The sequence below is a fragment of the Mus musculus genome, chromosome 15 (assembly GCF_000001635.26).
Source record: "Mus musculus strain C57BL/6J chromosome 15, GRCm38.p6 C57BL/6J".
NCBI classification, from domain to species: domain Eukaryota; kingdom Metazoa; phylum Chordata; class Mammalia; order Rodentia; family Muridae; genus Mus; species Mus musculus.
The window spans coordinates 8,320,111-8,346,036 of record NC_000081.6 but is presented as its reverse complement, the minus strand read 5'-3'; the positions used below and the strand labels follow the sequence as shown (position 1 = coordinate 8,346,036).

Sequence of the window (25,926 nt, the reverse complement as noted above, 5' to 3'; positions counted from 1 at the left end):
TATTCAACTGTGGCATTGCTAGAGTTTGAACATTATTTGCTGGTTTTGTATTTTTACATTTTTAATGGAGTCTGAATGAGCAGGGGTCAGAAGATGATATATATATATGCATAAGGAACATGGCAGCAGAGCCTGAATCATTAAAAATAATCTCAAAACCATAAAACTTTCCAGTGAGATGGTGCATGCCATCCTAGAACTTGAGACAGGTAGATGAATGACTGTGAATTGGAGACCAGCCTGAAATACATAGCAAGCAAGCTGCAGGCCAGTCAGAGCTACATAGTTACATGAATGAGTGAATGAGTGAGCAACTATAAACCTAATTTTCCAACTCGCTTATTAGTCAGTGCTTGAAATTACTGGGTAAGATGGCTCTCCATTAAAGGTAGTTGACACCAAGCCTGGCAACCTAAGTTCAGTTCCCGAGAACCAAACAGCGGAGAAAGAAAAGAAACCCTGTAAAGTTTTCCTCTAACTTCCACACGTGCATGATGGCAAGTGTAATCCTGCTTACATGTACACTCCACATAGTGAATACATAATAATTTTTTAAAAGAAGAAAACAAGGAAATTACAAAGGAGACTCACCAGTTCATAAATTGCAGAGTTGTGTTTCTTTCAAGAGTGCTGCTTAGATGCTATCAGAAGAAAACACTTGCACAGCTTAGCCTAATAACTCTTCTGACGGCCACAGAGAAATGGCTGTTAGCTATCCTTCCCGCCTTTTGTGGGGCAGGTGATCAATTCACCACAGTTAGGCTTCCAGGAAGCATTCAAGACCTACATGTTTTTAAGCAAAACTAAGGCAACTTTGCACACTGCTGCTGTGCCCCTCTCTACGCCCTTAAATTAAGACCTTGCTCTGTGACCTGAATTATAAACATATACTCTATCCAATATATTACACTGATGACCACTAACATTTTACTCAGTTACTTAGTTTTGACTCAATATATGAGCCTCCATGCCAAAACTAGAGGTTTTTTTTTTTTTTTTCAGTTTTCTATTGTTTTTATTTTTCTCAAGTTAGTGCTGGAACATATTCTAACAGTTCTTTCTCTGAAGCCAGCCGTTTGTGACCTCGAGAGCTTGTGTTATAAGCTGTCCGTCCAATGTACTCACTGGAAATTTGAGTCCCTAGTTGAGTCTTCTGCTAATCCAACAGTCACTAAGCACCATGCGTTTACATCAACTCCCTGCTGTCTGTCTGTCTTGGTAGGAAAAGCAGAAGACTTCGAGGCCTTGTGGTACTGAGTTAAAACTTTCAGAACAGCAATGGGTATATTCTCCAAATTGGTGTTGTATTATTGTCTTAACTAATGTTATAGATTCTTGAGACTTGGAAATATAGCATGATGCCCATCTCCTTTTCTGGCGTGATTTCTCTCTTTTATATAAGCACTATTACTTGAATATTACAAGAGATAATGTTGGCTATCTAATGTTTCCTGCTCTAAACCAGTAAAGAACTATTTGATTTCATTTTATAAAATATTTCATATAAGATAATCAATTCTGATCTTCTACACCAAGATTTACATAGGTAAGTAAAGTTAGGTAAAATTGTCTGTTGCCTTTAGTCATCAAAGATGAATTGTCTTGAAAAAATTATTTGCTACTTCTACTTTATTTTTAAACTGCCAAAATCATACTAACTTTTTCTTCCTAGAAACTGTATGAATGCTTATGTCTCTAGGTTTACATGGTAAAGTGTAATGACTCTTAATATAGTTTTTTGGTAGATTTTTTTGTCATTACTCTCTTATTGGAAAATGTAAAACTATTTCATAGCATACTTGAATTTATTTACTATTTTCAATTGTAAACATTTTTAAATATTTTGGTGTATTGATCATACTTTATAGACTTCTATTATATTTAATTAAGTGTTCATTGTTTTGTCCTTACAAGGAAATTTTTTATGATGCTAAAAGGTACTAAATTGCTTCTCAAATAGACAATGACAAGTAAAGATGTACAAAGCTCTTACCTAACCACCGTTAGGCAACTGTCAGAATTATCAAGGAAGATGGAGGTGGTGTGTACTCCATCTTACCACGTGTACTGAAGGTTGCATTAATTTCAGGCTATGGGGGGCCTGCTGTAGTCCTAGAGAGACACAACATAGAGATGACGGTGTAACTTAGTGGGACAGTGCTTACCTAACATGGACAAGATGCCTGTATCATTAATCTCGGTTATTACAATAATAAAGTCAATTTTTAAAATTGTTATATAATTATATGTACATATAAATTTATTACGTTTAGGGTTGCTATTTAAGTTATAATTATAAAAAGATTTATTTTTATTCTGCTACTTTGGTTAAAGTTTTTATCTTCAGATTTAAATTTCTTTCTTGCCTTTTATTAATAGGTAGTATAGATCAATCAGTGTTAAAAGAATTGCCCCCTGAGCTCCTGGCAGAAATTGAATCTACCATGCCACTTTGTGAACGTGTGAAAATGAACAAACGCAAGCGTAGCACAGTTAATGAAAAGCCAAAATATGCTGAAATCAGTTCAGATGAAGATAATGATAGTGATGAAGCGTTTGAATGTAAGTATCATTTAACTGTCTTTAGGAGTTAAAGGCAGATTAATATGTGTAACATAATTTGGGGGTTAACAAGAGCACAGTTACCTTAATTCTTAATAACTTAGTATAGCAAGATTTTTTTCTTTATACTTTAAAACTGTATGAAAGATGAGTTCACTTGGCACCAAGAAAAAGTCTAGCTGAGCTGTAATAGTGATAGAAAACACCCGTTCTGTGTCTATTTGTATTTTACCTGTACTGGACTCCGGATAGAGAGTAGGCGTTGGAAATTAAACTACACATTAAAAATGTGACCCCTATCTCACAGTCTCAGTCTGTTGGGGGGATCTGTAATGATTGTACTACAAGTGGTAATCGTAGATGCAGGGTGCTGTGCGAGCACATTGCCATCAATGTCAGTGGGGGTTCAGAGAGTGCTTACTGGAAGAGGTGACACTTGAGTCTGGAAGGACACGTAGGAGATAGCCAGATAAAGAAATATTTAAAACCATACTATCACTAAATTATGAATGGCTTAGCCACATTGTGATTTATCTGTGTGGTTTGGACCTGGCTTCTCCTTTTGCCCAGCTGTGTCCTGGAATTCCTCCCTTGTTTCACTGTTTTCCAGAGCTGGCTTCTTCACTACACAGCTACCTCTCTACAACACTGTGATCACCTGTCTTTGCACTAGACTTGCTATACCTCGCCTGTCTTCCTACTGGTCCACTGAAAAAGTTCTTCTCTTTTATCCCTATCTTCCTTCTTCTGGAGCAAGAGAATTGAGCCTAGCCAAGAGGGGTCAGCAACCTTGTTTGACTTAAACGGCATTCAGTGGAAACAGACTATGGGAGATCTTCACTTGTGTGCCAACTGACTTAGTCATAATGACCAAAAGAAGTGGGAAGACCACCAGTGTGTTCTACCTTTTCCACCTAGTGTCTGTAGATTGAGGTGTGACAAGCAAGGGCAGGAAGGACAGATGCATGCTGCCATTTTTAAGTGTATATTGCCGATGGAAGCTCTTCACCTCCTCCAAAGCTTTTAATCAATGTTCATTTACTCATCCTTTCAAAATTGTGAGCTCTTCAGCTAGAGCAGTACACTATGATACTGAACAGATTTTACGTTTTAAAACTGAAATATACAACCAAGATAATCTACCATGTGTGATTGTTATAATTTGTGTTATTATGAGATGTATTAACAATACAGTATATTAAAATGGCTAAAGTTTTTTTTTAATTATAATCAAACATTTTGGTGAAATAAGGACATGGTTAGCTCTGGAAAGTAAGAAGACAAAGGAAGCGTGTTGGCCCTAAAATTTAGTTCCTTTTATTTGCATGTCTGTCTACTCCTTCCCCTATCCTTTCACCGTTCTAAAGTCCTTACTTGCAGCTTCATTATAAACTTCACTTCTTCTCTGGCTGCTTGAGTGGCTACCTGCATTGCTAAGTTGGTGCGGATTATGAAATTCCTGAATAATAAAAGCAAAGGATAACAATCAGAAATGTCCACTACAAAGTAGGGAAAAGTTGAGCCACACCTTTGTCATCAATGTAGACACAATTTTTTTTTTTCTGTTGTGAAAGATACTGTCTCATTTCATGGAAGTGTAAAGCCTCACCCTAAGACTATGGGTGCCATATAACTGTACCCAGGAGTACTGAAAGCTCATGTTAATATTGTTAAGAGTATTTAGGCTTCAACTTCTGCTATGAGAAAAGGAATTTTCTCTAGATTTTAAAAAAGATACCCAAATGGTTTACTGTTTTGCTTCGTTTATTTCAATCTAGTTAAGTATAAAAATCAAGGGTCTACTGATTCGACTGTTGAAAATGTTCAATTGGTAGTTGACATAAAGAACCAAATTGTCATTTTGCTATAAGAGTAACCAAAATTTTGTACTACTGTACAAAATTTAAAAAGTATCATGTGAACAGTAATTGGAAAAATTATGTTGTTTTGAGATAGACTTTGTGAAATTTAGGACTTCCCTGAAGTTTAAACAAATTGGTTTACTAAAATCTAAGGATTAAGGAAATAGTATTGTAATTTGTAAATAAATAAATAACCAAAGAATCTCTTTGAAAGTTGAACTTAACAGATGAACTTAACCAAAATACAAATATAAAGTTACCGGTACCAGGAAAAGGTGGAGAGGGAGGATGAAGGAAATGGGGGTGGGGAGCACTAAAATTCCGAAAGGGGAGGTAGAGAACTCTGAATTCATACTTCCTGTGTCTCGTTTGTGCTCCTATCCGTCCTCTGCGTTTTCTAGAGCAGTGAGAGAAATAGAGAAATTAACAAGCTAGCCTACTAATTGGGATGGTGCTGACCTCATGGAACACACTGTGGCATAAACATTGTGGGGTTATTCACTCTGTTTTAATCCAAACTGCCCAAACTTTAATGAATGGGACAGAAAGATGCCCTAAGGCCTCTAAAGAATGATGAGTGCAGCATACTGTATAATTCCTAATAACCACAAGATTTATCAAGGATTTATAGTGATAGAATTGAAGGCCGAATATAGATTTTTTTTAATTAATTAAAATATAGAGTAAAATAGTTTGTAGTTTTGATTTGTAAGCATAAGGTCTCATACTTGACATTATAGCATGCCTCATTCTAAGCAACTTTGTTAGTTCCTTATTTGGTAGACAAGTCAGTAACTGTTGAAGTGTTGCAAAATGTTTAGTGAATATTATATAAACACATGATCCATCTAAGTGAGTCTCTCTTCCCCTTTTTCTCTAATAATGAAACAAGTTGTTTAGATAGTGGGTGTTCTTGAACATACCCTAACCATAAACGTGAGGAGGTCCTGCCGCTTCTCACATAGTTTATAGCTTAACGAGACTCATACCTTCAATAGTTATGAAGTAAACTATTGAAGATTTGAATATATTCACTCCCATAGAGCTGTTTTCAATAACAACTCTTTTAAGACCAAGTTACCCTTTTCTGTTCATACTAGAGTTTAGTACCAGGAAACAAACCAGATCATGAACAGGAATAATTATGGCATTTAGACATTTATTGTTCACACATAGTGATACCAACACAAATATAAATAGGGCGTTTGAGCCAGATTGACATTCTTAAATCTAAGCCTCGTAGTGGGTTCAAGAGGTTTCTTTTAATATTTCTGTATATTGATCATAGTTAGGAATTCATAGAAGCCAGTCAGAGGAAGGAAGGTGTTAAAAAAAATCAACAGACTAGTCACCAGCAATTTGTTACTATAGTAACTGGTATAGGGACCAGCTAGATGGTTCATCAGTGAAAAGGCACTTGTCACACAAGCCTGGCAACCTGCATTCAACCCTGGGACCCACATAAAAGGTGGGGTGGGAGAACTGACTATGCAGAGCTGCCCCGAGCTACATGCACACACACATACAAAATAACAACAAATAAATATTTTTAAATACTGTTGTAATAATCTCAAGGTAGGACAGACACATCAGTCCTATCTTGTTTTTAACTAGTGGTGCCTACACCAGACACCAGGTGTAGAGTGTATTTTTCACTTGCACTGCCTCTAAGTTTCACTGCAGAACTGTTGCTTTTTAATACTGAACTGTAACCCTTTCTTAAAGCTCAGATTCATTTTCAACTTAATACATGAGTTGATATGTCAGATGAAATTCTTTGCACAGACGCTCCTCCTGTCAGTATTGTTGATCTTAGCAGAATAAACTTTGGAAAGATGGGGGGACCTTTGAAGGTAACATATATAAACATGCTTCTGGAGGTAACATATATGAACATGCTTCTGGAGCATGCGTAAGCCTAGAAGCTTGCCTTGAGTCTAGCATGCCAATTGTCGGGGAACTATCTATCTCAGTGTGTTAGTGTTTGCAGTTCTGATATATACTATCTCTGTAGGTTTGTGGTGTTAGGTCATCAGAGTCTCTGGAATTTATTGCTAAGTTGTAAGTATAACTTAGCCGTTAATTGATGGAGTATTTGGTCACATATATTCTGTAACACTATCTCAAAAGTTGACTATTTTACCCCCAAACCCTTCTCCCGACAAAAATTATAAATGGTGGTTGTTTTTGAACCAAAAAAAATCTAAATAAAGGTTGTTTTATAAGTCGTAATTAATCTGAATTTTACATTTACTTCTTACTGATGTGCTGAAACCTCTCACTGAAATGTACACTGTGCTTTAACGTCTCAGAACCTTCCTATCGGGTTATTAGCAAGCTAACTTCGTGTACAAACCTTTAGCTTTAGATTACATAATGCTCAAATTCATGGTATCTATACTATCATTTAATCTTCTGGGTAGATGAATGGCTCAGACTTTCATAGACCAACAGAATGAAGATGTAGTTCATTGTAAAGTACAAGTTTTAACAGTCTTTTAAAGTGAGGTAAATTATTTGTCATGGGGATTTGCTTCTAGCCTCTAGGAAACGGCATAAAAAAGATGACGATAAAGCTTGGGAATACGAAGAGCGCGACAGAAGAAGCTCTGGGGATCATAGGAGAAGTGGCCACTCCCATGACGGAAGGAGGAGCTCGGGTGGTGGTCGTTACCGAAACCGAAGTCCGTCCGATTCTGACATGGAAGATTACTCCCCTCCTCCCAGCCTTAGTGAGGGTAATGCATCAGTTCCAGTGGGTCGAAAACCAATTTCTGTTTCCTCTTCTCACTTTGAAGAACATTTTCCTGTGGTATCATTCTTGAGTTTCAATGTTTCTTTTTGGTTTTTTTTTTTTTAGTTGCTAGAAAAATGAAGAAAAAAGAAAAACAAAAGAAAAGGAAAGCTTACGAGCCAAAGCTAACGCCCGAAGGTAACATCTCCGCTGTGCTGTATGTGCTTCAGCTTTACTTACTGCTGAGAATGGGAGCATCATTTTTTTCTCTCTCTTGCAGAAATGATGGATTCTTCAACTTTTAAGAGATTTACAGCCTCAATAGAGAATATTTTGGATAATTTAGAAGATATGGATTTTACTGCATTTGGTAAAACCATTTTACAGGATTTTTTTACTTATTCCTTTATGTCTAGTTTTTTTCCAAGATTCTATAGAAAATACAGTCATAATGTATACTATCAAGAAACTTGAAGTCTAGTGTGAGTTCATGTTATCCAACTGAAACTTTTGCAAACACAAGCTCCAAGTTGGTAGCTGTCTTAGGTTCTGAGAACACTGCCACCACAGCAGGGCAACACCAGGAAATACTTCTCCATGTAGTTCTTGCATATCCCCCAAATAGTGAGAAACTTGCAGACATCGGAATCAGTTCATCAGTTCATTCATACACTATTCAACTATATAAGGATATCAGGTGCAAACATACATACAACCTGAGCCCCTGATAGAAGAACAAATAGTACAGTATATAAAATAAAATAGACCACCAGCTAAAATGCAGGATACTGAATGATATATTTGTATAGTTTGATATGATGTAATTATATCTGAGTATAGCAGCATGTGTTAAAAAAAATTGTTTAGAATGTTTGATTGAGCCAGGTGTGGTGGCACATGCCTTTAATCTCAGCACTCTGAGGCAGGCAGATCTCTGAGGTGGTGGCCAACCTAGTCTACAAAGCAAGTTCCAAGAGTGCTAGGGCTACACAGAGAAACTCTGTCTAGAAAAAAACTAAAGAAAGAAAGAAAAAAAAAAGAATATATTGCTGCACCTACTCTAAGGCACCATATACCACCTTCATTAGTGTGTATATGAAAGCTGTACAGATTATCAGTCACCTTATATGAAGTCACCTTCAAAAGTGTATTGACTGTTTTTAAAGTACTTTTTGAGAAGTATAATCAAAGTATTATTCTATTTGGAATATCTGTTTCATCTTTTCAAAAAAAAATCTATGCTAAGAAATTATCTTCTATATAATACAAACTTCCAAAAATAAAAACAGGCTCTCTCAAATTAGGACATTGTGAGGAAGAATTATTTACCAAAGAAATTATTATTTATAAAAACAATGTAACTATAAATATTGAGAAAGATGGTGCCAGAAAGTAGGGTTAACAGCCAGGAAGCTGTTTATTGCCCCTTTACCCAAAAGACTTAAAGAAAGAGAATTATGCAAAGCTCACTCAATCGGGAAATCAGTATCTTGAGAGAAGCAGTCCTTTTCAGATGAGCATAGTGGAGGAGACCTTGAAGGAAGGAATGGGGTATGAGTAGCCTGGCGTCACTCTCCTCTCTGATCTAGCAGGGCAGCCTACTAGCTGAACCCACACAGAAGCCAGAGGGCATGAGATTACTGATTTAGATCATCCAGGTCAGCTTCCCGCTGCAGAGAGGTGACTGACAAGTGTCCACACTGTATGTGCAGTAGTAAGGACAGGATAGCTACCTGTCTTCCCTTTCTAGGACTTGTGTCATCCCTGCTGTCTTTGGGTGTGGCTTACGTGTGGTTTACAGAACTCTGAAACAATTAGGGTTCTTTATATATGCAATCAGATTTTTATTTTAAAAGCGTATTAATTTCCCGGTCTCGGCTGTCTCTTTAACTCCCTGTGTTTGCTGGGCTTGATCTTTCAGGTGATGACGATGAGATTCCTCAGGAACTGCTTTTAGGAAAACATCAGCTTAATGAACTTGGGAGTGAATCTGCTAAAATTAAAGCCATGGGTATAATGGACAAGGTATCTCAGCAAAGTCAAACTTTACATTTGTCTTAATGTATGGCATGTGAAATTAATTAATAGTTTTCAGAGTAAATTACAAAGTTAAGAAAACTCACATCTCAGAGTCTAAATGAATTTTGTCTTAGAAAAATCTATTAGTAAAAGAGGAGTACAAATTATTCTAACCAAAATTATGTGTGCATTGACAGAAGAATGGATTGTGACTTCACTCTGTCAAATATTTACATTATTCAGTATAGAAATATACTAAACTTTTCTTTGTGGTTACTTTAGTCCTTTGTGGTTGTAAAGGTAACCTTGCTTGGGGGTGCTAATGGAATATGGCAGTGTTTGGTTAATTACTGTTAATATTTATAGCCTCACTGCTGTAGGCTTTCGTCAGTCCTCTCCCGGCAGCATCTCATTCTTCTGATGGAATAGCAGACACCCTCTAAAGTACTGCCTGACTAGTATGTAGATACAGTTCCCCTCCCCTTCTAACTAGTCTCTAGGACAGAATTAGTACTCTGAGTCTTTACGTTTCCTGGTCTTAGTTGCTTACTTATCCTTCAAGGCTGATAACAATTATTGAATGATAATCAATATCTTCACTTTGAAATTGATTCTGAACACCTTAAGGATGTTTACTTACTTTTCAATTTCATAATTTTTAACATGGCCTGTAAAATATTCTGGTGTTTGTTTGTTTGTTTTAATTTTTAAATCACATTTCTTTATTTGGTTGTTTTGTGTGTGGTCAGGGAAAGTCCATATACTCTGTGGCATTAGTGTGGAGATCAAAGGCAACTTGCAGATGCTCTCTCCTTCCATGTGTGGGGCTGGTAATGATCAGTTATGTTCAAACATTACGTTCATTCCAAATAATCAGCGTTCCATAAAGTGTTTGATCTGTTTGGCTTTTCTGGCTAGTTTGTGTGCTACCAGCATGGTAGAAACCTTAAAGAAATACTATTCAGTGAGTATTACTTCACATTCCTAACCGTTTTGGTTTTTCAAGACAAGGTTTGTCTGTATAACCCTGGCCCTTACTGTGTAGACCAGGAGGCTGGCCTTGAACTCATATAGATCTGACTGCCTCTACCTCCTGAGTGCTGGTATTAAAGGTGCCCACCCTTCCCAGCAACCCTCCTAACTTTATCACTCACAATTTCATGCTTGGTATTCAAAATAGTGAGACTTTTTCCACCACCACCCCAGCCACCCACCCCCGTCTTGAATTTTTAAAAACCTTCTGGATAGCGTGGTGCTGTTAAATCTTTCATTTGTATGTTTGTTTTCATGTGCATGTTGAATGTCACTGCCAAAGACCAGAGGGCAGAGCCATCTTGCCTGGATGTATGGTATGAGTTGAGCTAGGAGCCATGAGCACTCAGTGTTCAGCTATCTGTCTCTTCAAACAATGGTTCCTCTTCTAACTCAGAACTGAGTAGAGCTCTAAAGAGGAAACTTTGTGTTCTACTATTGTTTAAAAGAATGGTAATGTTATATCTTCCATAGCCAAAGAAAAATATTTAGATTGTTTCTTGAGTAATTTGAAACTTTTATCAATGAGTGATAAAACAACTTGTATTTCCTTTTAGCTTTCAACTGACAAAACTGTGAAAGTCCTAAATATATTGGAGAAGAATATTCAGGATGGATCAAAGCTTTCCACTTTGTTAAATCATGTAAGTTTAAGACCTGTGTTAATAATTTTACACCTGGTATTGTAAACCTGTGTATATATATATATTTTATTCCTACTTTATTAACAATGATCTGTTTTATAGAATAATGATACTGAAGAAGAAGAAAGATTGTGGAGAGACCTAATTATGGAAAGAGTTACAAAGTCAGCAGATGCCTGTCTTACAACTATCAACATTATGACATCTCCTAACATGCCAAAAGCTGTATACATTGAAGATGTAATTGAAAGGGTTATACAGTACACTAAGTTTCATTTACAGAACACACTCTATCCCCAGTATGACCCTGTTTACAGAGTAGATCCACATGGAGGTTAGTTTACCCTTTTGTACTGGTAGATATTTTTTTTTTTGGACTGGGTTGGGTTCGTTTGTTTGTTTGTTTGTTTGTTTGTTTGTTTCAGCAAACTATCAGAATTATTCATTGTAAATTTTTAATGCTAAATGAATCAAAATACTAAGATTTAGTTGGCTCAAATTAATAGATTATGTATAACATACATTGGTTTTGATTTTTATATTTAACTGGAATATAAACATCTTTACTAGTTCATTACTTTAACATTTGTAGGTTGAACACCCATTAATCTGAAAATCCAAAATGCTTTGAACTCTGAAAAGTCTTTGAGGAGCTAGAGAAATGTGTCAGCAGTTAAGATTGTTGTCTGTTCCTCTAGAGAATTAAATTTGGTTCCCTGAAACTATACACAACCACCTGTCACGTCAGCTCAGTGGGAGCCAGCATGTGGCATAGACACACATACACATATACTTGAAGGGAATCTTTAAACACTATTTAAGGACTAGCATGGTACACAGAAAGCTTTGTATTATGACATTCATGACTTGTAGATTAAAGATATTCAAGTGGCAGAATCTATGCAAGTTTTACAAAATCTGAAAAATTTTGAACAAGAGATACTCAACCAGTATTTATATTGAAGTATTTTTTTTCAGTTAGAGAAAATTCCACATTATAATAGTTTTGAGTAATGTTTATCTTCCTTCTAATCTAGCTCAAAATAATACTAATCAGCAAAATGAGTTGATTCAAGATATTACTCTTATCTCCATAGCTTGCATTATGTGATCACTAAAATGGTTGAATGTGTATACAGTTTATTTGATTTCTTACTGTGTAATATAATGCCAAGAAATTTAAAGGAGAAATATAATCTTACTGTCCTATTTGAATAAGGGAAAAAAAGAAACTTCAATATAGTAGACACTTATTATAAGACCACTCCAGTACAGTGCTACTAAGGAATTATTTCCTCTTTTAATTAACAGTCGTCTTTAGTTGCGGCACTACTTTTATGTAGCACCCTGAATTGTTTGTTTTCCCTTAATTTAGAAGATCATACTAGTAATCTTCATGGAGAATGTTAAACGTTAATGTTTTTCTTACCTTGAATTCTCTTTTATTTTAGGAGGGTTATTAAGTTCAAAGGCCAAACGGGCTAAATGTTCTACTCATAAGCAGAGAGTAATTGTAATGCTTTACAACAAAGTTTGTGACATTGTTAGCAGTTTATCAGAATTGCTAGAGATACAGCTTCTTACAGACACAACAATTCTTCAGGTAAGGTTTTTTCGAAGCATTTTGTAAATTCTTAGGCACAAGAAATCTTGTGTAATCGTGTTCACTCAGTAGTAGTGCCAGCACAGTGTGCCCACTCAGAGTGTGTTATGGTGAAGAAACAGAGATTCCATTATATTTGAAAGGAAGCCTACTGAGCTGAAAGGGCGAGAATAGATCAATTCCAAATTCTAATTTCTATGAAAAATGAGTTTTAAGATGTTGGAATAGTTTCATCCATGAAAACAAAGTTGTTTTTCTTTCTTTAATTTCCAGGATGTTCAGTTTAAAATGTAGAGACTAGAGAAATGGCAGCTCAGAAGCAAATTATTTAATATGAATGAGAGGCTATAGAAGAAATATATGCTAATTAGGCCACAGAAAAGAAACTGCTCTCTGGGTATTTTGAAGTATGAGTGTTAGGCTATAGTAAGGTTCAGTGTCACTGAAGTCATCTAGAGATAATACACTAAATAATTAATCTTGAATTTTCAGGTTTCATCAATGGGAATAACACCCTTTTTTGTGGAAAATGTCAGTGAACTACAATTGTGTGCCATTAAGTTAGTCACTGCAGTAAGTATAATCAGTACGTAATTTCTGTTACCCACAAATGAAATAAGATTGTCATCACTTGGTCCAGATTTCCAGAAATGATGACAGATTCCTGTTTTCCGTTAGATTTGCTTCACAATGAGGATTACTTTAGCCCTATTAGATTTCATCAGCTAAGGGTTTGGTTTCATTGATTATGTTTTTCTTGAATTTGAAAAACTTTCTTTTTAATGTAACAAACTTTATTGTAAAAACCAGAATGTTTTAATGTCTTCTAAATCTTGTCATACTTCACTATCCAAAGTATCATGTCTCTCTAAACAAAACTTCAGACTCTCTCACTTTGAAAAATAAATAACAACATTTGAATATATTTCTTTTTATCATTATTACTCAACATGTTGAAAACATTTTAATTCTAGATAGCATGTATACTCTGGTTTCTCTTCAAATAATAGAAATCCTTATTTCATGAGACTATTTTTATTGTGTTTTCTGCCATAATAAGTTTAATTTGTAATTTTATAATTACTAAACAGGTATTTTCAAGATATGAAAAGCATAGGCAGTTAATATTGGAAGAAATTTTTACTTCACTTGCAAGATTACCAACTAGCAAGAGAAGTTTAAGGAATTTCAGGTAACTATGGTAGAATGTGACTACTGTGAAGAACATTTGAACTGTCATATACTTACTTTCCATTCCTCTCTGGTTTATCTTTGGATATTTATACAAAAGAAGTACTCCATAGATAGCTTGGATGTGTGAAGTAATACAGCATATTTAGGGTCTTAATGAGGTTCATTGGTCCTGAAATAAAAGCATCTGTACCACCTGGAGCACTGTTAACACTTGGACCAGTTAATGTCTTCGTGTGCAGGACTTTCCTATGCTTTCCATGTGCTTAGAAGCGTTCCTAACCCAGTAGAAACCTCTCCTTTCATTTGCAACAACAAAAACATTTCTAAGCACTAGAGATCAAAATGAACTACAAGAAAAGCATGAGGCATGTGGATCAAAGGACTTAAGACAGTTTTAAATTTGTTTTATGAGCTGTGATAAGAAAGGTGGACTTAATCTTTAGACAGTGTTAAGCTATTCAGTAATATTTTAGAGAGCTGAAAAATGGCTTTAAGAATAATGTAGAAGGACTTGTGTAATGGCTTAGAAGTTAATAGCAGTGGCTACTCTTCCAGAGAAGGATTCCACATTTGATTCCCACATGGTAGCTCATAAGTGTCTGTAAGTCTGGTTTTAGGAGATATGACACCCTTATCTGGCTTCTGCAAGGCATCACCCAGGCCCATGAAATGCAGATGCACACCAATGCATATAAAGGAAAGTCTCTATGGGCACTAGGCGTGCACATGGTACACGGACAAAACACAAATACCAATACACATGAAAATAAATCTTTTTTTACGGAAAGAATAACAGAGAATAGACACAGAATTAAATACTATTTAATCACTAAGCACATTCATAAATGAGTTATTCACTGCTGTAATCAACTTTATTGTCTGTTATCATAGGTAATCATCATTATTCCTGATGATCAAATGCATTGGCCTGGTATATAGGGTTATTTTTTTGTTTGTTTGATTTTATAAAATTATATTTTGAACTCACTGTGCACTGATAAACATCTGTTCAAGTGAAGAAAAGTGTTCAGTATACAAATGAATTCTTACACTTCTATAGTGTATGTAAACTAAAACACTTGGAGATTAAGTTTAATATAATCTCATCCTCTAGCACAGATAATTAAGAATTGATAAAAAAAAAAAAACAAGATTCTTCAGTGGGTAAGAACCCTTGTCACCAAGTGTGATGATCTAAGTTCAAACCTTGGAACTCACATGTTGGAAGGAGAGAACTGATTCCCTGAAAGTTCTCTGAATGCCACATTCCACGGCAGCAGGTGCACACATGCACAAACAGTGAATGAATGAATGAATGAATGAATGAATGAATGAATGAAATGAATTAAATAGATTTATTTTGTTTTAAGTTAACTAGGGCCATGCATGGTAGTACATGCCTATAATCCCAGCATCTGGGAGGCAGAGCAGGGAGGATTGCTACAATTTAATGGCTAGTAAGTTGTACATAGCAAGTTCTACACTAGCCTTTACTCTAAAGCAAGACATTGTCATTATATACATACACATCCATGTAGGTGGTTTTCATCCCAGATCACGATCCTACTCATTAGAGGTGGACCAAAATACATGGGTATTTGGAAAACCTCAGACTTTAGTTGTTATAATTTATTCAATAATTCATTAAGGTTTTATCTGCAGTGCCTAAAAATATAAAATTTTTATATTAAATACTATAGTTTTTCCTCTTATGAATAGGCATTATTTGGTGTTTTTTCAAACCGGTTTTAAAAATATACTTGAGGCTGGAGAGATGGCTCAGTGATTAAGAGCACCGGCTACTCTTCCAGAAGACCTGGGTTCAATTCCCAGCACCCATGTTGCAGTTCACGACTATTACTCCAGTTCCAGGGAATCTGATGCCCCACACTTGACATGCATGCAGGCAAAACACAAATGTATAAAAATAAATAAAAGTTATGCTTATTAACTCTGTCAGAGTACTAAATAAATGGTAAGGAAAGCATATTGGAAATTTCAGATGGTAATGGATCATATATGTGATTCTTTTTATACTCTGTGACTTAAATTGTTTCTTCTTCATTAAAGGTTAAATAGTAGTGATGTGGATGGAGAACCTATGTATATTCAGATGGTTACAGCTCTAGTTTTACAACTTATTCAGTGCGTAGTTCACTTACCATCATCGGAGAAGGATCCTAATTCAGAAGAAGACTCAAACAAAAAAGTAAGGAAATATTTAGGTTTTATAACTGTACTTTAATGACTATAAACATCTTTATTTTCTGCAATTCTAAAACTGAAATTCCTAATTAGGGATTTATGGCTTGGGGGGGGGGGGGTTAGGTTTCTTGTAGAGCATGACACAGAAAATGAGTTGTGGTTCTGACTCTTTTGTACACTATGAAACACATAAGTCATAACAACACCCAAACAGGCACGTTAGGGCAGCTGTCAGCCTCAACTGAGAAGTGGATGTCAGAGGAAAGATCAGAGCTAGGTGTACCTGCATGCAAGTACGTAATTCCTATGGAATTGACATGGGAAGTGACTGGTGTTCTCTGAGGAGGAACCACAGCTAAGGTTGCTTGTGGTTTTACACATTCTATCAATACTTATTTTTGGATCCTATAGGGCATTTTATTTCTTTTGGGTTTTTTTGTTTTGTTTTGTTTTTCTGTAACCCCCAACCAGGTAATTCAAAATCCACCTACCTCTAATCCCTCCAGTAATTAGATGTAGCCATTTTTATTAAACCAACAGTTTTAAATTAAGGGAAAAGTTTGCACAGCTAAAGCTGGTAAACGTGAGAATTCACTCCTAGGCAGCTAGACCTTCGGGTACAGAATTTAGCACTGACATGTGCAGCAACAAACCAAACATCAAAAGCTAATTTTTACTCAACATTTTTTGTCAGATTCTTTTTGCCTTGAGTTTGACACATAACAATTCCATTATAACTTAAAGCTAAGAGTTTCTTTAAAATTGTTCTGGGATACATACCTTTACTTTACTGGAGGCCATCCACATTTCCATCTCCGTGATAGTTCTATTGCATGTTACTGTAAAAGTCTGCCATGCTCTTTTTGTATTTATCACAGTTTCTTCAGCTGTGGCTCTCTTAATCTTTAAATTTCTACTAAAAGTTTCACATTTCTGTTTATACTATATTGGTTTCATAAACTTTGAAGTTAGAATATTCTTTGGTAGTTGAATTACATATATCTCTTTTAGCTAGGATACTGACTAATATTCTAACACTAAACTATCTATAATTCTAAAAAAATAGTTTTTGTACTTTGACTCCATTGCTTCTTGTTCTGATACGAATCATGATTTTTAAAAAAAAAACTACTGGTAGTATTTAATTACATTTCTCATTTTTAATAAACTTAAATGAACTCTACCATTATTTATAAGTATTTGTAATGTTTTAGCATGTGTTTAATACACCATCTGTGGCTTCTCCCATTTTGTATAAAAGAATATCTTAAATACTTGAATGTTTTACCTCTATTCGATAATTCATGGCAGTAGCTGCTGGCCTCAGTTCTCCATTATTTCTTTTATCTTTAGGTCTTAGTTAGGGTTTTACTGCTGTGAGCAGTCACCGTGACCAAGGCAAGTCTTATAAAGGACAACATTTAATTGGGGTGGCTAACAGGTTCAGTTTCAGTCCATTATTGTCAAGGTGGGAGCTTGGCAGCATCTAGTCAGGCATGCATGGTGAGAAGGAGCTGAGAGTTCTCCATCTTCATCTGAAGGCTGCTAGCAGAATACTGACTTCCAGGCAGCTAGGATGAGGGTTTTATAGCCCACACCCACAGTGACACACCTACTCCAAGAGGGCCACACCTTCTAATAGTGCCAGTCCCTGGGCAGAGCATGTACAAACCATCACTCTTTACAAACTTTTTTTTCTCATTCTAGGTTGATCAGGATGTTGTCATTACGAACTCTTACGAAACAGCTATGAGAACAGCCCAAAACTTTCTCTCCATCTTTCTTAAAAAGTGAGTAAGATCAGCAGTGTGCTTTTATTTTCCACAGTGTGAAGTGGTCTCTGTAGAAGAAGATTAATCAAGTTTTCTGCCAGTACCAGAACCTCAAATACACCTGACCTTTAAAATGAGGAAGAGATTTTAAAAAAACAAGTGAATATGCTTCTCTTAAACCCCCCACATTTAAGTATTTCACTGTTGTACTTCTAGAATTTCTGTCTACAAAATTTTGAGGCATTCTGCTTGTAAAGTCAGGAGTTCAAGGCTCAGGAGAATTAATGAGAATTGTCCACAAAATCCTGCTTAAGACTTGTTATAACTTCCAGAGGGTAATGACACTATCAGCTAATATTCTTTACAATTCATGGAAAATGCAATTGCAGAAATTGATTTTTTTTTTAGACCTCATTTAATTTAACGTACTCTTACATATCTTGTTACTAAACACAGGAGCAGGGGAATCTACTCTAACAACATTCACACATTATGAAAATGAACATGTTTTTCCTTGTTTCTCTTTGACTAGATGTGGTAGTAAACAAGGAGAAGAAGATTACAGACCGCTTTTTGAAAACTTTGTTCAAGACCTTCTCTCAACAGTCAATAAGCCCGAGTGGCCGGCTGCTGAACTACTCCTTAGCTTGTTAGGGAGGCTGTTGGTAAGAGAATAGCATTTAAAGATTATTAATTACTACAAGACAACATAATGAGGATATACTCTGATTCACAGATGATGAATTCTTTAAAAATGTGTAAGAACATGAACATTGCATCTATTTTTGCATGTGTATAACTGTACATTATATCATCAGTACCTGTAGAAAGCAAAAATGTGAATTTTAGCACTTTGATTTCATTACATATAATAGCATTGCTTTTTAAGATGGTTTTATGGGATGGGGGTTTGTATTTGTTACATTGTTGGTTTAAAACATCTCAACTATGAGTCCTGAGTTATTGCAGTTATCCATTTGAAAGCATGAAACTGACTAGTAAGAACATTCTTTCATTTTTAGATTATTTTTAAAATCATGGCACTTTTAAGTTCTCATAGTGCAATATAAGTAATGGAAAGAAATATTGTTATTTCTCTTAATTTTAAAGTATATTTGGAATGATATAAATTGTTTCAAAATTTTAGTAACCTAACTTTTTATAAACTAGAAAATGTAATAGTACTATCCTGAAACTATGAGAATGATAGAATTGTAGTCAGTCTTTAGACGTCCTTAGTCAGCAGTACCCCATGTTTGCTGTTCAGGTTCATCAGTTCAGTAACAAGTCAACAGAAATGGCTTTAAGAGTGGCATCTCTTGATTACCTTGGGACTGTTGCTGCGCGACTGAGAAAAGATGCTGTCACCAGCAAGATGGATCAAGGGTCTATAGAACGAATTTTAAAACAGGTATTGAAAAAAAGGATTTAAATTAATTATATAAATAGTTGCTTGTTTGTTTGCATTTGGTGTGGGAAAAAGAGACGGGGTCTAATTTAGTCCAGGTTGGGTTCATAATGTCCCATAACACATGCATGTTTTTTCTTTCTGGACTAATTTTAATTATTTACAAGCATCATGTCCCATTATCTCCATCCCCCACCACACACACACACACTTCTCTAGAGCTAAAATTTTCAAATGTGATTGCCTACAAAAGCAGCACCAACACTAACAGTCCTCAAGAAATTATCCTAAAGGTCAAGTTTTAGGTCCTTCTCTGGATCTGCTGGGTGCCAGAGGTCAGGTCAGGGGATTTTCTGCAGTCATTCTCTACCTTACTATCATTTATTAGTTAAAGGACTAGGACTCCTTGAAAAAATAAATGATCCCACAGATGAGAGGCTGAAAGTAAGTAAAGTTTATGTATAATTTGAAATCAAGTCTTCAAAGAACAGTTGGAATAGTGCTGGGGAGATAGCTCAATTAAAGTCCCACACAAGTGTGGGGACCCGATTCAGATCCCCAGGATCCACATTAAACAAGCTCAATTAAATTCCCAGAGCCCACAAATACACTCTCTTCCTTCCCCTTAATTTTTATTTCTATAGTAATTATATAGCCACCTGAAATATATAGTGCATATCAGTATAGCTGTTAATATTTTTCACTTACTAGATTAAAATTTTGGTGTATATTCATAAGGTATAAAATATACAATGAGTTCAAAATGGTGCTTGGATATGTGAGTCCTGTCTCTAGGGGAAAAAGTAGCGTTTTGTTTTGGTTTTTTTGTCAAATGTAAATTCTGTACCAGGTCCAGGAAAGGACATTTTGGGATAATATTTACATCAACCACTTAATAAACTTTTTTAAAGATAGAATATAGTTCATAAAGCCAAGCTCAAGTAGCAGTTTGTTTTTCAGAAATCATACTTTCTAATTCTTAAAATAACTATATTTGTGTGTTTCTCATTTTTCCCCGTCAGATATGTATTTACATCTACACAACCTATTAAAGCATGCCAGTAGCTTAGTGCTTATGTATCTGTAATTCCACCTTTTGGAAGACTAGGGCAGAAGCTCACAAATTGGAAGCCAGACATGCTGGAACACTGGTTCAGAAATGGGTGGGGAATCAGTAATAAACAAGCCAGCCCCTGATAACTTTATGGTTGCTGTTATTGTGGTTTAGGTTTCTGGAGGAGAAGATGAGATCCAACAATTGCAAAAAGCATTGCTTGATTATCTGGATGAGAACACTGAAACTGACCCTTCGCTAGTGGTGAGATATGTGTTGCCTTTAAATTGTGCTCTAAAAGTAAATTGGGGTAGAGAAAGAGGAAAGAAGATATTTGGAAATGTTTTTATAGACTTTTGTCTTGGTTTGCTTTTGGATTTTTGAGACAGGGTTTCTCTGTGTAACAACCGTGACTGTCCTGCAACTCACTTTGTAGACCAGGCTGGCCTTGAACTCAGAGTTCTGCCTGCCTCTGCCTCTGCCTCTGCCTCTGCCTCCTCAAACTGGGATTAAAGGCGTGTACCACCACCACTTGGTTTACAGATTATCTCTAAATCTAGGCTAATCCTAAAAATGAGTATAGGTCACTCAGTGTTGAAGATGTTCCATTAGCATGTACAAAGATATATGTGTGTATACACTTCTTTGAAAATTAAGTTACATTTCCAGAATATAATAGGCCCTGTATACAATTTGTACACTTTGTAGGCTTGGTGTAAAGTTCATAAACAACACTGCACATAAACGCATGGGTGTTTTCAATTTATTTTTTAACTGGTCCGATAAAAAGAGTTGCAGTAACCTCTGTATTGTTTTAGCTACCTAAGACAGATTTCTAATCTATAGGCTTAGAATAGATACACAGAAGTGCTTCTGTGCTGACCTGTTTTATTGTATTTAATTTGTGTATTTATTACACAGATAAGAGTTGAAAACAGTTGGTGGTATTTTATCTTCACTACTTTATGCATTTATCCTAAACTTTCCCAGTGGTCTTACTACCAAATCTTACTGAGTCATGTGAATGTCTACCTCAAGTAGCTGATAGTACTAGTCTATCTATATGTAATACAATCATTTTTATTAAGTTAGCTTTTTACATTAACAAATTTATAATTAAATGTGAAAAAAGAAAATTCTGTAATACAGGATATTTCAGAATTTTATCAGTCTTTTAAATCTGCTTCTTTCTGATAGAGGCTATTTTAAAGAAAGCTACAGTACTATTCCTGACTAATTAGAAATATTATTAATTGTATCAACTCAAATTTATCTAATGTCTTTCCAGTTTTCTCGTAAATTCTATATAGCCCAGTGGTTCCGTGACACAACTCTGGAAACAGAAAAAGCAATGAAATCACAAAAAGATGAAGAATCATCTGACGCAACACATCATGCAAAAGAACTTGAGACAACTGGGCAGATCATGCATCGCGCTGAGAACCGGAAAAAGTTTCTTCGAAGCATTATCAAAACCACACCTTCTCAGTTCAGCACATTAAAGTAAGATGCAGGGGAAAATGGGCTAGAGATATATGAAGTGTAGATATCTATTTAAAAGAACATATCACGTCACACACAGTGCTTTTTGTTGTAGGATGAACTCTGACACTGTGGACTATGATGATGCGTGCTTGATTGTTCGATATTTGGCCTCTATGAGGCCGTTTGCCCAGAGCTTTGATATTTATTTGACACAGGTAAATTGATTGATTATTTTTTTCTTCTGGTTACTTTTGGAGATAGTGGACAGTGTGTGATCTTTGTTGAGGGTAGTGTTGATGGATTATGGCAGCAGCATTTGTCTCTGTTCCTTGTTTTTCATTAGCTAGGCCTGCCCTCTACATATTGATCTTGTATAAACAAATGGACATGTGTTTGTATGGCCCTATAAAAATAAATTTTCATTTATCAAGTCATAGCAAATAATACTATCTTCGATAAAAGTTACACATAAGATTTTAGTGAAGCTCAATGTTATTAAATATATAAACATAAATGTATATGTATGTTTAATTGAGAATACTGAAGTAAAGGAAAATACTGAAATATAGAATACCTTTCTATGTATACTGGTCTAACTCAAGATTTTGGACTAGTAAGATGATAGCTTACACATACACACACACAACATGTATTTTCATGCTGTATTGTGTTAAGTATTTTAAAATTTATGAGAATGTTGTTTGCCTGGCAGATACTACGAGTTCTTGGTGAAAATGCAATTGCCGTTCGAACAAAAGCCATGAAGTGTTTGTCTGAGGTTGTTGCTGTAGACCCCAGTATTCTAGCAAGGGTAAGAGCAAAAAGTCTTTGTTTTACTTTTCTTCTCAAATTTGAAGATCCTCTCTGTGGCTGTAAATGACATTTTGTTTCTCTCCCTCTTCTTTAGCTTGACATGCAGCGCGGAGTTCATGGGCGACTAATGGATAACTCCACTAGTGTTCGAGAGGCAGCAGTGGAATTGCTAGGTCGCTTTGTCCTGTGTCGCCCTCAGCTTGCTGAGCAGTATTATGACATGCTGATTGAAAGAATATTGGTATTGGTCTTCTGTCTTATAGTAACTTATGAATACATACCTTAAACATCACACCTTATTTTAATTTTAGTATAAAATTTATAATTAATCTAAAAAGAATAAATGTGAATTACATTTTTTCTGTTGCTTAATCTGAACTGTATCACCATTCTAAAGGTTATGCTTTGAAGAGGCAAGTATTATAAAGCCCATTGTTGGTAAAACTTAGATCCATTTTTCAATTATTCTTAGGCCAGTTTATAATCACTAATTAGTAGTAATTATGTATGATAATTAACTGTTTTTGGATAGGACTCTGGAGTAATTATATTGTCTTTGCAGTGTGTGTTTGTCTGTCTGTCTATGTACGAATTACTTCCATAGCAGGCAGACCCCCCCCACTTCAAGCATATTGATTCCTTATAGAGCTGTACATTGATGCATTAGCACACAGTGTTATACATTGCTGCAATGGCAAGGTTTTGACATTACCATTAGTGTAGTACAAAAATAGTTAATTCAAAACGTTTTACTTGATTTAGCGTAAACACTTTGTTTGCTATGTCATAGATGGTATTCTGAAATTTTATCACCTTAGTTAAATCCAGCAAATTTATTCTCTGGTCTTGTGTTCATTACTAAGTATAGATAGATTTTATGTCATATTATTTAAATATATGAAAAATATTTTTCAGTTAACAAATAGGGACTGTAATGATTATGAGAAATCTTTAGTTTTATTTTGTCAAATTTCACACACCTAAAACATCTGAAATTTCCTAACATTTGAAAATACGTTTTGTTCTTAGGATACTGGGATCAGTGTCAGGAAAAGAGTAATAAAGATTTTAAGAGACATCTGTATTGAACAACCAACATTTCCAAAAATTACAGAAATGTGTGTAAAAATGATTCGTAGAGTCAATGATGAAGAGGGCATTAAGGTAAGATGAAAATCTGATCATATGGAATTTCTTTTTTATTAATGTTACAATTTTTTAGGTGCTTATTGAATCTAATTTTTTTATTTTGTTTCTAGACTTTATATTATTAAAATGTGATCTTTTCCAACCTATTCAACCATTACAGTATTTATTTAACTGTAATGACTGTATTATATCCAAAATTATTACTAGATTGAAGTTAAAGTGATTTTCAAATAGTATGTTAATGATTTTCAGTTACAGACCTGCCAATAGCCTGTAAGGCATTTTCTTAATTGACGTTCCCTTCTCTCAGGCGACGTTAGCTAGTGTCTGGTTGACATAAAACTATCCTGTATAATTGACCCCTTGTCAGCTTGACACACAAACGCTGGAAAGTCACAACCTTTCTTTTCTTGTTTATCCTCAAGATCTAACATTAATATAAACACCATAATTTGAAACATTTTACAAACTTAAAAAGTCCCACAGTCTTACAAATTCAAACACTTTCAAGTCTCTTAAAGTAGAAACTCTCCCAAGTGTGGACTACTATAAAATCAAAATTAAGTTAAAACACTTCTATTTCATGAGGGAAAAAATGAGGGCACAGATAAATGCAAAACCAAATTCCAACAGTGTAAGTCACTCGATGTCCAGTATCTAGGACTCACTAATGTCTTCCAGGCTCCTCCAAAAGGCCTGGGTCACTTCTCAGGTTCCACAGTCTGGGAAACACACAGCTTGTCCTCTGAACTCAGGCTGGTTCCACTCCACACACAGCTGCTGCTGTTTCTGACAGTCCTGCTGTGGTATTGGCATCTTCCAAATGCTGGCATCTCCCATTGCAACTGGGCTCGCTTTCACCAATAGGCTCTTTTCATGATGCAAAGCCTCAGCTGTTGTGCGTGACCCACTCAGTTCAGTCCTGGGGCTTCCACTGCTACTCTAGCTGCACCTTCCCAAGTAGCCAAACCTCAGCTGCGTGCGCTCCAAAACAAGTACCAGCACAAGGTACTATCTTGGCTACCTCTGAATACAGCTTCTTTATGCTGACTCTGAGCAAACACTTGTCAAAAGATTTTACCTGAGTGATGCTGGTCTCTGCTTGATAATCACCAGTTTGTCAGCTCCAGCTGGCCAACATCAATTGTCACAGTAAAACAAAGTTTTTTAGTTTTTCTAGTGTTTTGTTAACCACAACTTATTCTTCAGCCCTAGCTTACCAGAACCACAAATTCTTAACTTAAAATATCAAGCAGCTCTGATAGTCATTAAGGAACTCTCAAGCTGCCTCCCCCTTCTGCATTGCTGTCAACATTCTACCAAGCTCCCCAGGACAGCTCACCGAGCTTTAATACCTAATGGGTTTGCGTTGGGGTTGGGCTTTTTGGGTTTTTTTGTCCAAAGATCTAAAGACCTTCCACCATCTTCCCAAAAATAACATGGTCAGATCTATGACAACAGTGGCCCACTCTCCTGGTACCAATTTCTGTCCTAGTTAGGGTTGCTATTGCTATGATAAAATAACATGAACAAAGGAACTTTGGGGTGAAGAGGTTTGTTTAGCTTACTGTTCGCCTCACTCTTCAGCATTGGAAGAAGTCAGGACAGGACCTCAAGCAGGGCAGGAACCTGGAGGCAGAAGCTAATGCTTACTGGTGCTGCTTACTGGCTTGCTCCATCTGGCTGGCCCAGCCTGCTTTAGTATTGAACCCAGGACCAATCTTAAGGAGGCATTTTCTTTTTTTTTTTTAATTATTATTATTATTAGATATTTTCTTTATGTACATTTCAAATGCTATCCTGAACGTTCCCCATACCCTCCCTCCACCCTGCTCCCCTACCTACCCACTCCCGCTTCTTGGCCCCGGCGTTCCCCTGTATTTGGGGCATATAAGGTTTGCAATACCAAGGGACCTCTCTTCCCAGTGATGGCCGACTAGGCCATCTTCTGCTACATATGCAGCTAGAGGCACGAGCTCTGGGGTACTGGGTAGTTCATATTGTTGTTCCACCTATAGGGTTGCAGACCCCTTCAACAAGGAGGCGTTTTCTTAATTGAGATTCCCTCCTCTCAGTTAACTTGAGCTTGTGTTAAGTTGATATAAGACTATCCCACACACGTTTCTTCCTTTAAAGCAATACAATGGAGCTATGTAGATACTGGGTAAGAGCAACTTTTTACAAACATGAGGAACCTGAGTTCAGGTCTCCAGCATCCACATAAAAAGCTGGACATGACTGCATGTGCCTTAACTCTAGCATTGGGCAGGTGGAGACAGGCAGGTTTCAAAGGCTTTTTAGCTAGCCAACTTGACCAAAACAGCAAGCTTCTAGTTCAGTGATAGATCATGTCTCAAGGCAGCTAGGTAAAAAGGTGATAGATGTAGACA

The 25,926-nt window shown here is 36.0% G+C and overlaps 1 protein-coding gene across 7 annotated transcripts in view; it reads left to right on the top strand.

Annotated features, from left to right (window-relative positions):
- Nucleotides 1–25,926, top strand: part of Nipbl (NIPBL cohesin loading factor) — a 175,492-nt gene that overhangs the window by 119,279 nt on the left and 30,287 nt on the right. For all 7 annotated transcript variants that reach the window (NM_027707.3, NM_201232.2, XM_006519994.4 and 4 more), the window contains 20 exons: nucleotides 2,380–2,562; nucleotides 6,965–7,162; nucleotides 7,285–7,356; nucleotides 7,439–7,528; nucleotides 9,080–9,183; nucleotides 10,767–10,853; nucleotides 10,956–11,187; nucleotides 12,305–12,456; nucleotides 12,949–13,029; nucleotides 13,548–13,648; nucleotides 15,721–15,859; nucleotides 17,563–17,645; nucleotides 18,160–18,292; nucleotides 18,895–19,038; nucleotides 20,264–20,353; nucleotides 21,378–21,592; nucleotides 21,687–21,789; nucleotides 22,287–22,385; nucleotides 22,482–22,628; nucleotides 23,417–23,551. In NM_027707.3, coding sequence (NP_081983.2) covers nucleotides 2,380–2,562; nucleotides 6,965–7,162; nucleotides 7,285–7,356; nucleotides 7,439–7,528; nucleotides 9,080–9,183; nucleotides 10,767–10,853; nucleotides 10,956–11,187; nucleotides 12,305–12,456; nucleotides 12,949–13,029; nucleotides 13,548–13,648; nucleotides 15,721–15,859; nucleotides 17,563–17,645; nucleotides 18,160–18,292; nucleotides 18,895–19,038; nucleotides 20,264–20,353; nucleotides 21,378–21,592; nucleotides 21,687–21,789; nucleotides 22,287–22,385; nucleotides 22,482–22,628; nucleotides 23,417–23,551 — 2,588 coding nt within the window. The remainder of the gene's footprint in view (nucleotides 1–2,379; nucleotides 2,563–6,964; nucleotides 7,163–7,284; nucleotides 7,357–7,438; nucleotides 7,529–9,079; nucleotides 9,184–10,766; nucleotides 10,854–10,955; nucleotides 11,188–12,304; nucleotides 12,457–12,948; nucleotides 13,030–13,547; nucleotides 13,649–15,720; nucleotides 15,860–17,562; nucleotides 17,646–18,159; nucleotides 18,293–18,894; nucleotides 19,039–20,263; nucleotides 20,354–21,377; nucleotides 21,593–21,686; nucleotides 21,790–22,286; nucleotides 22,386–22,481; nucleotides 22,629–23,416; nucleotides 23,552–25,926) is intronic.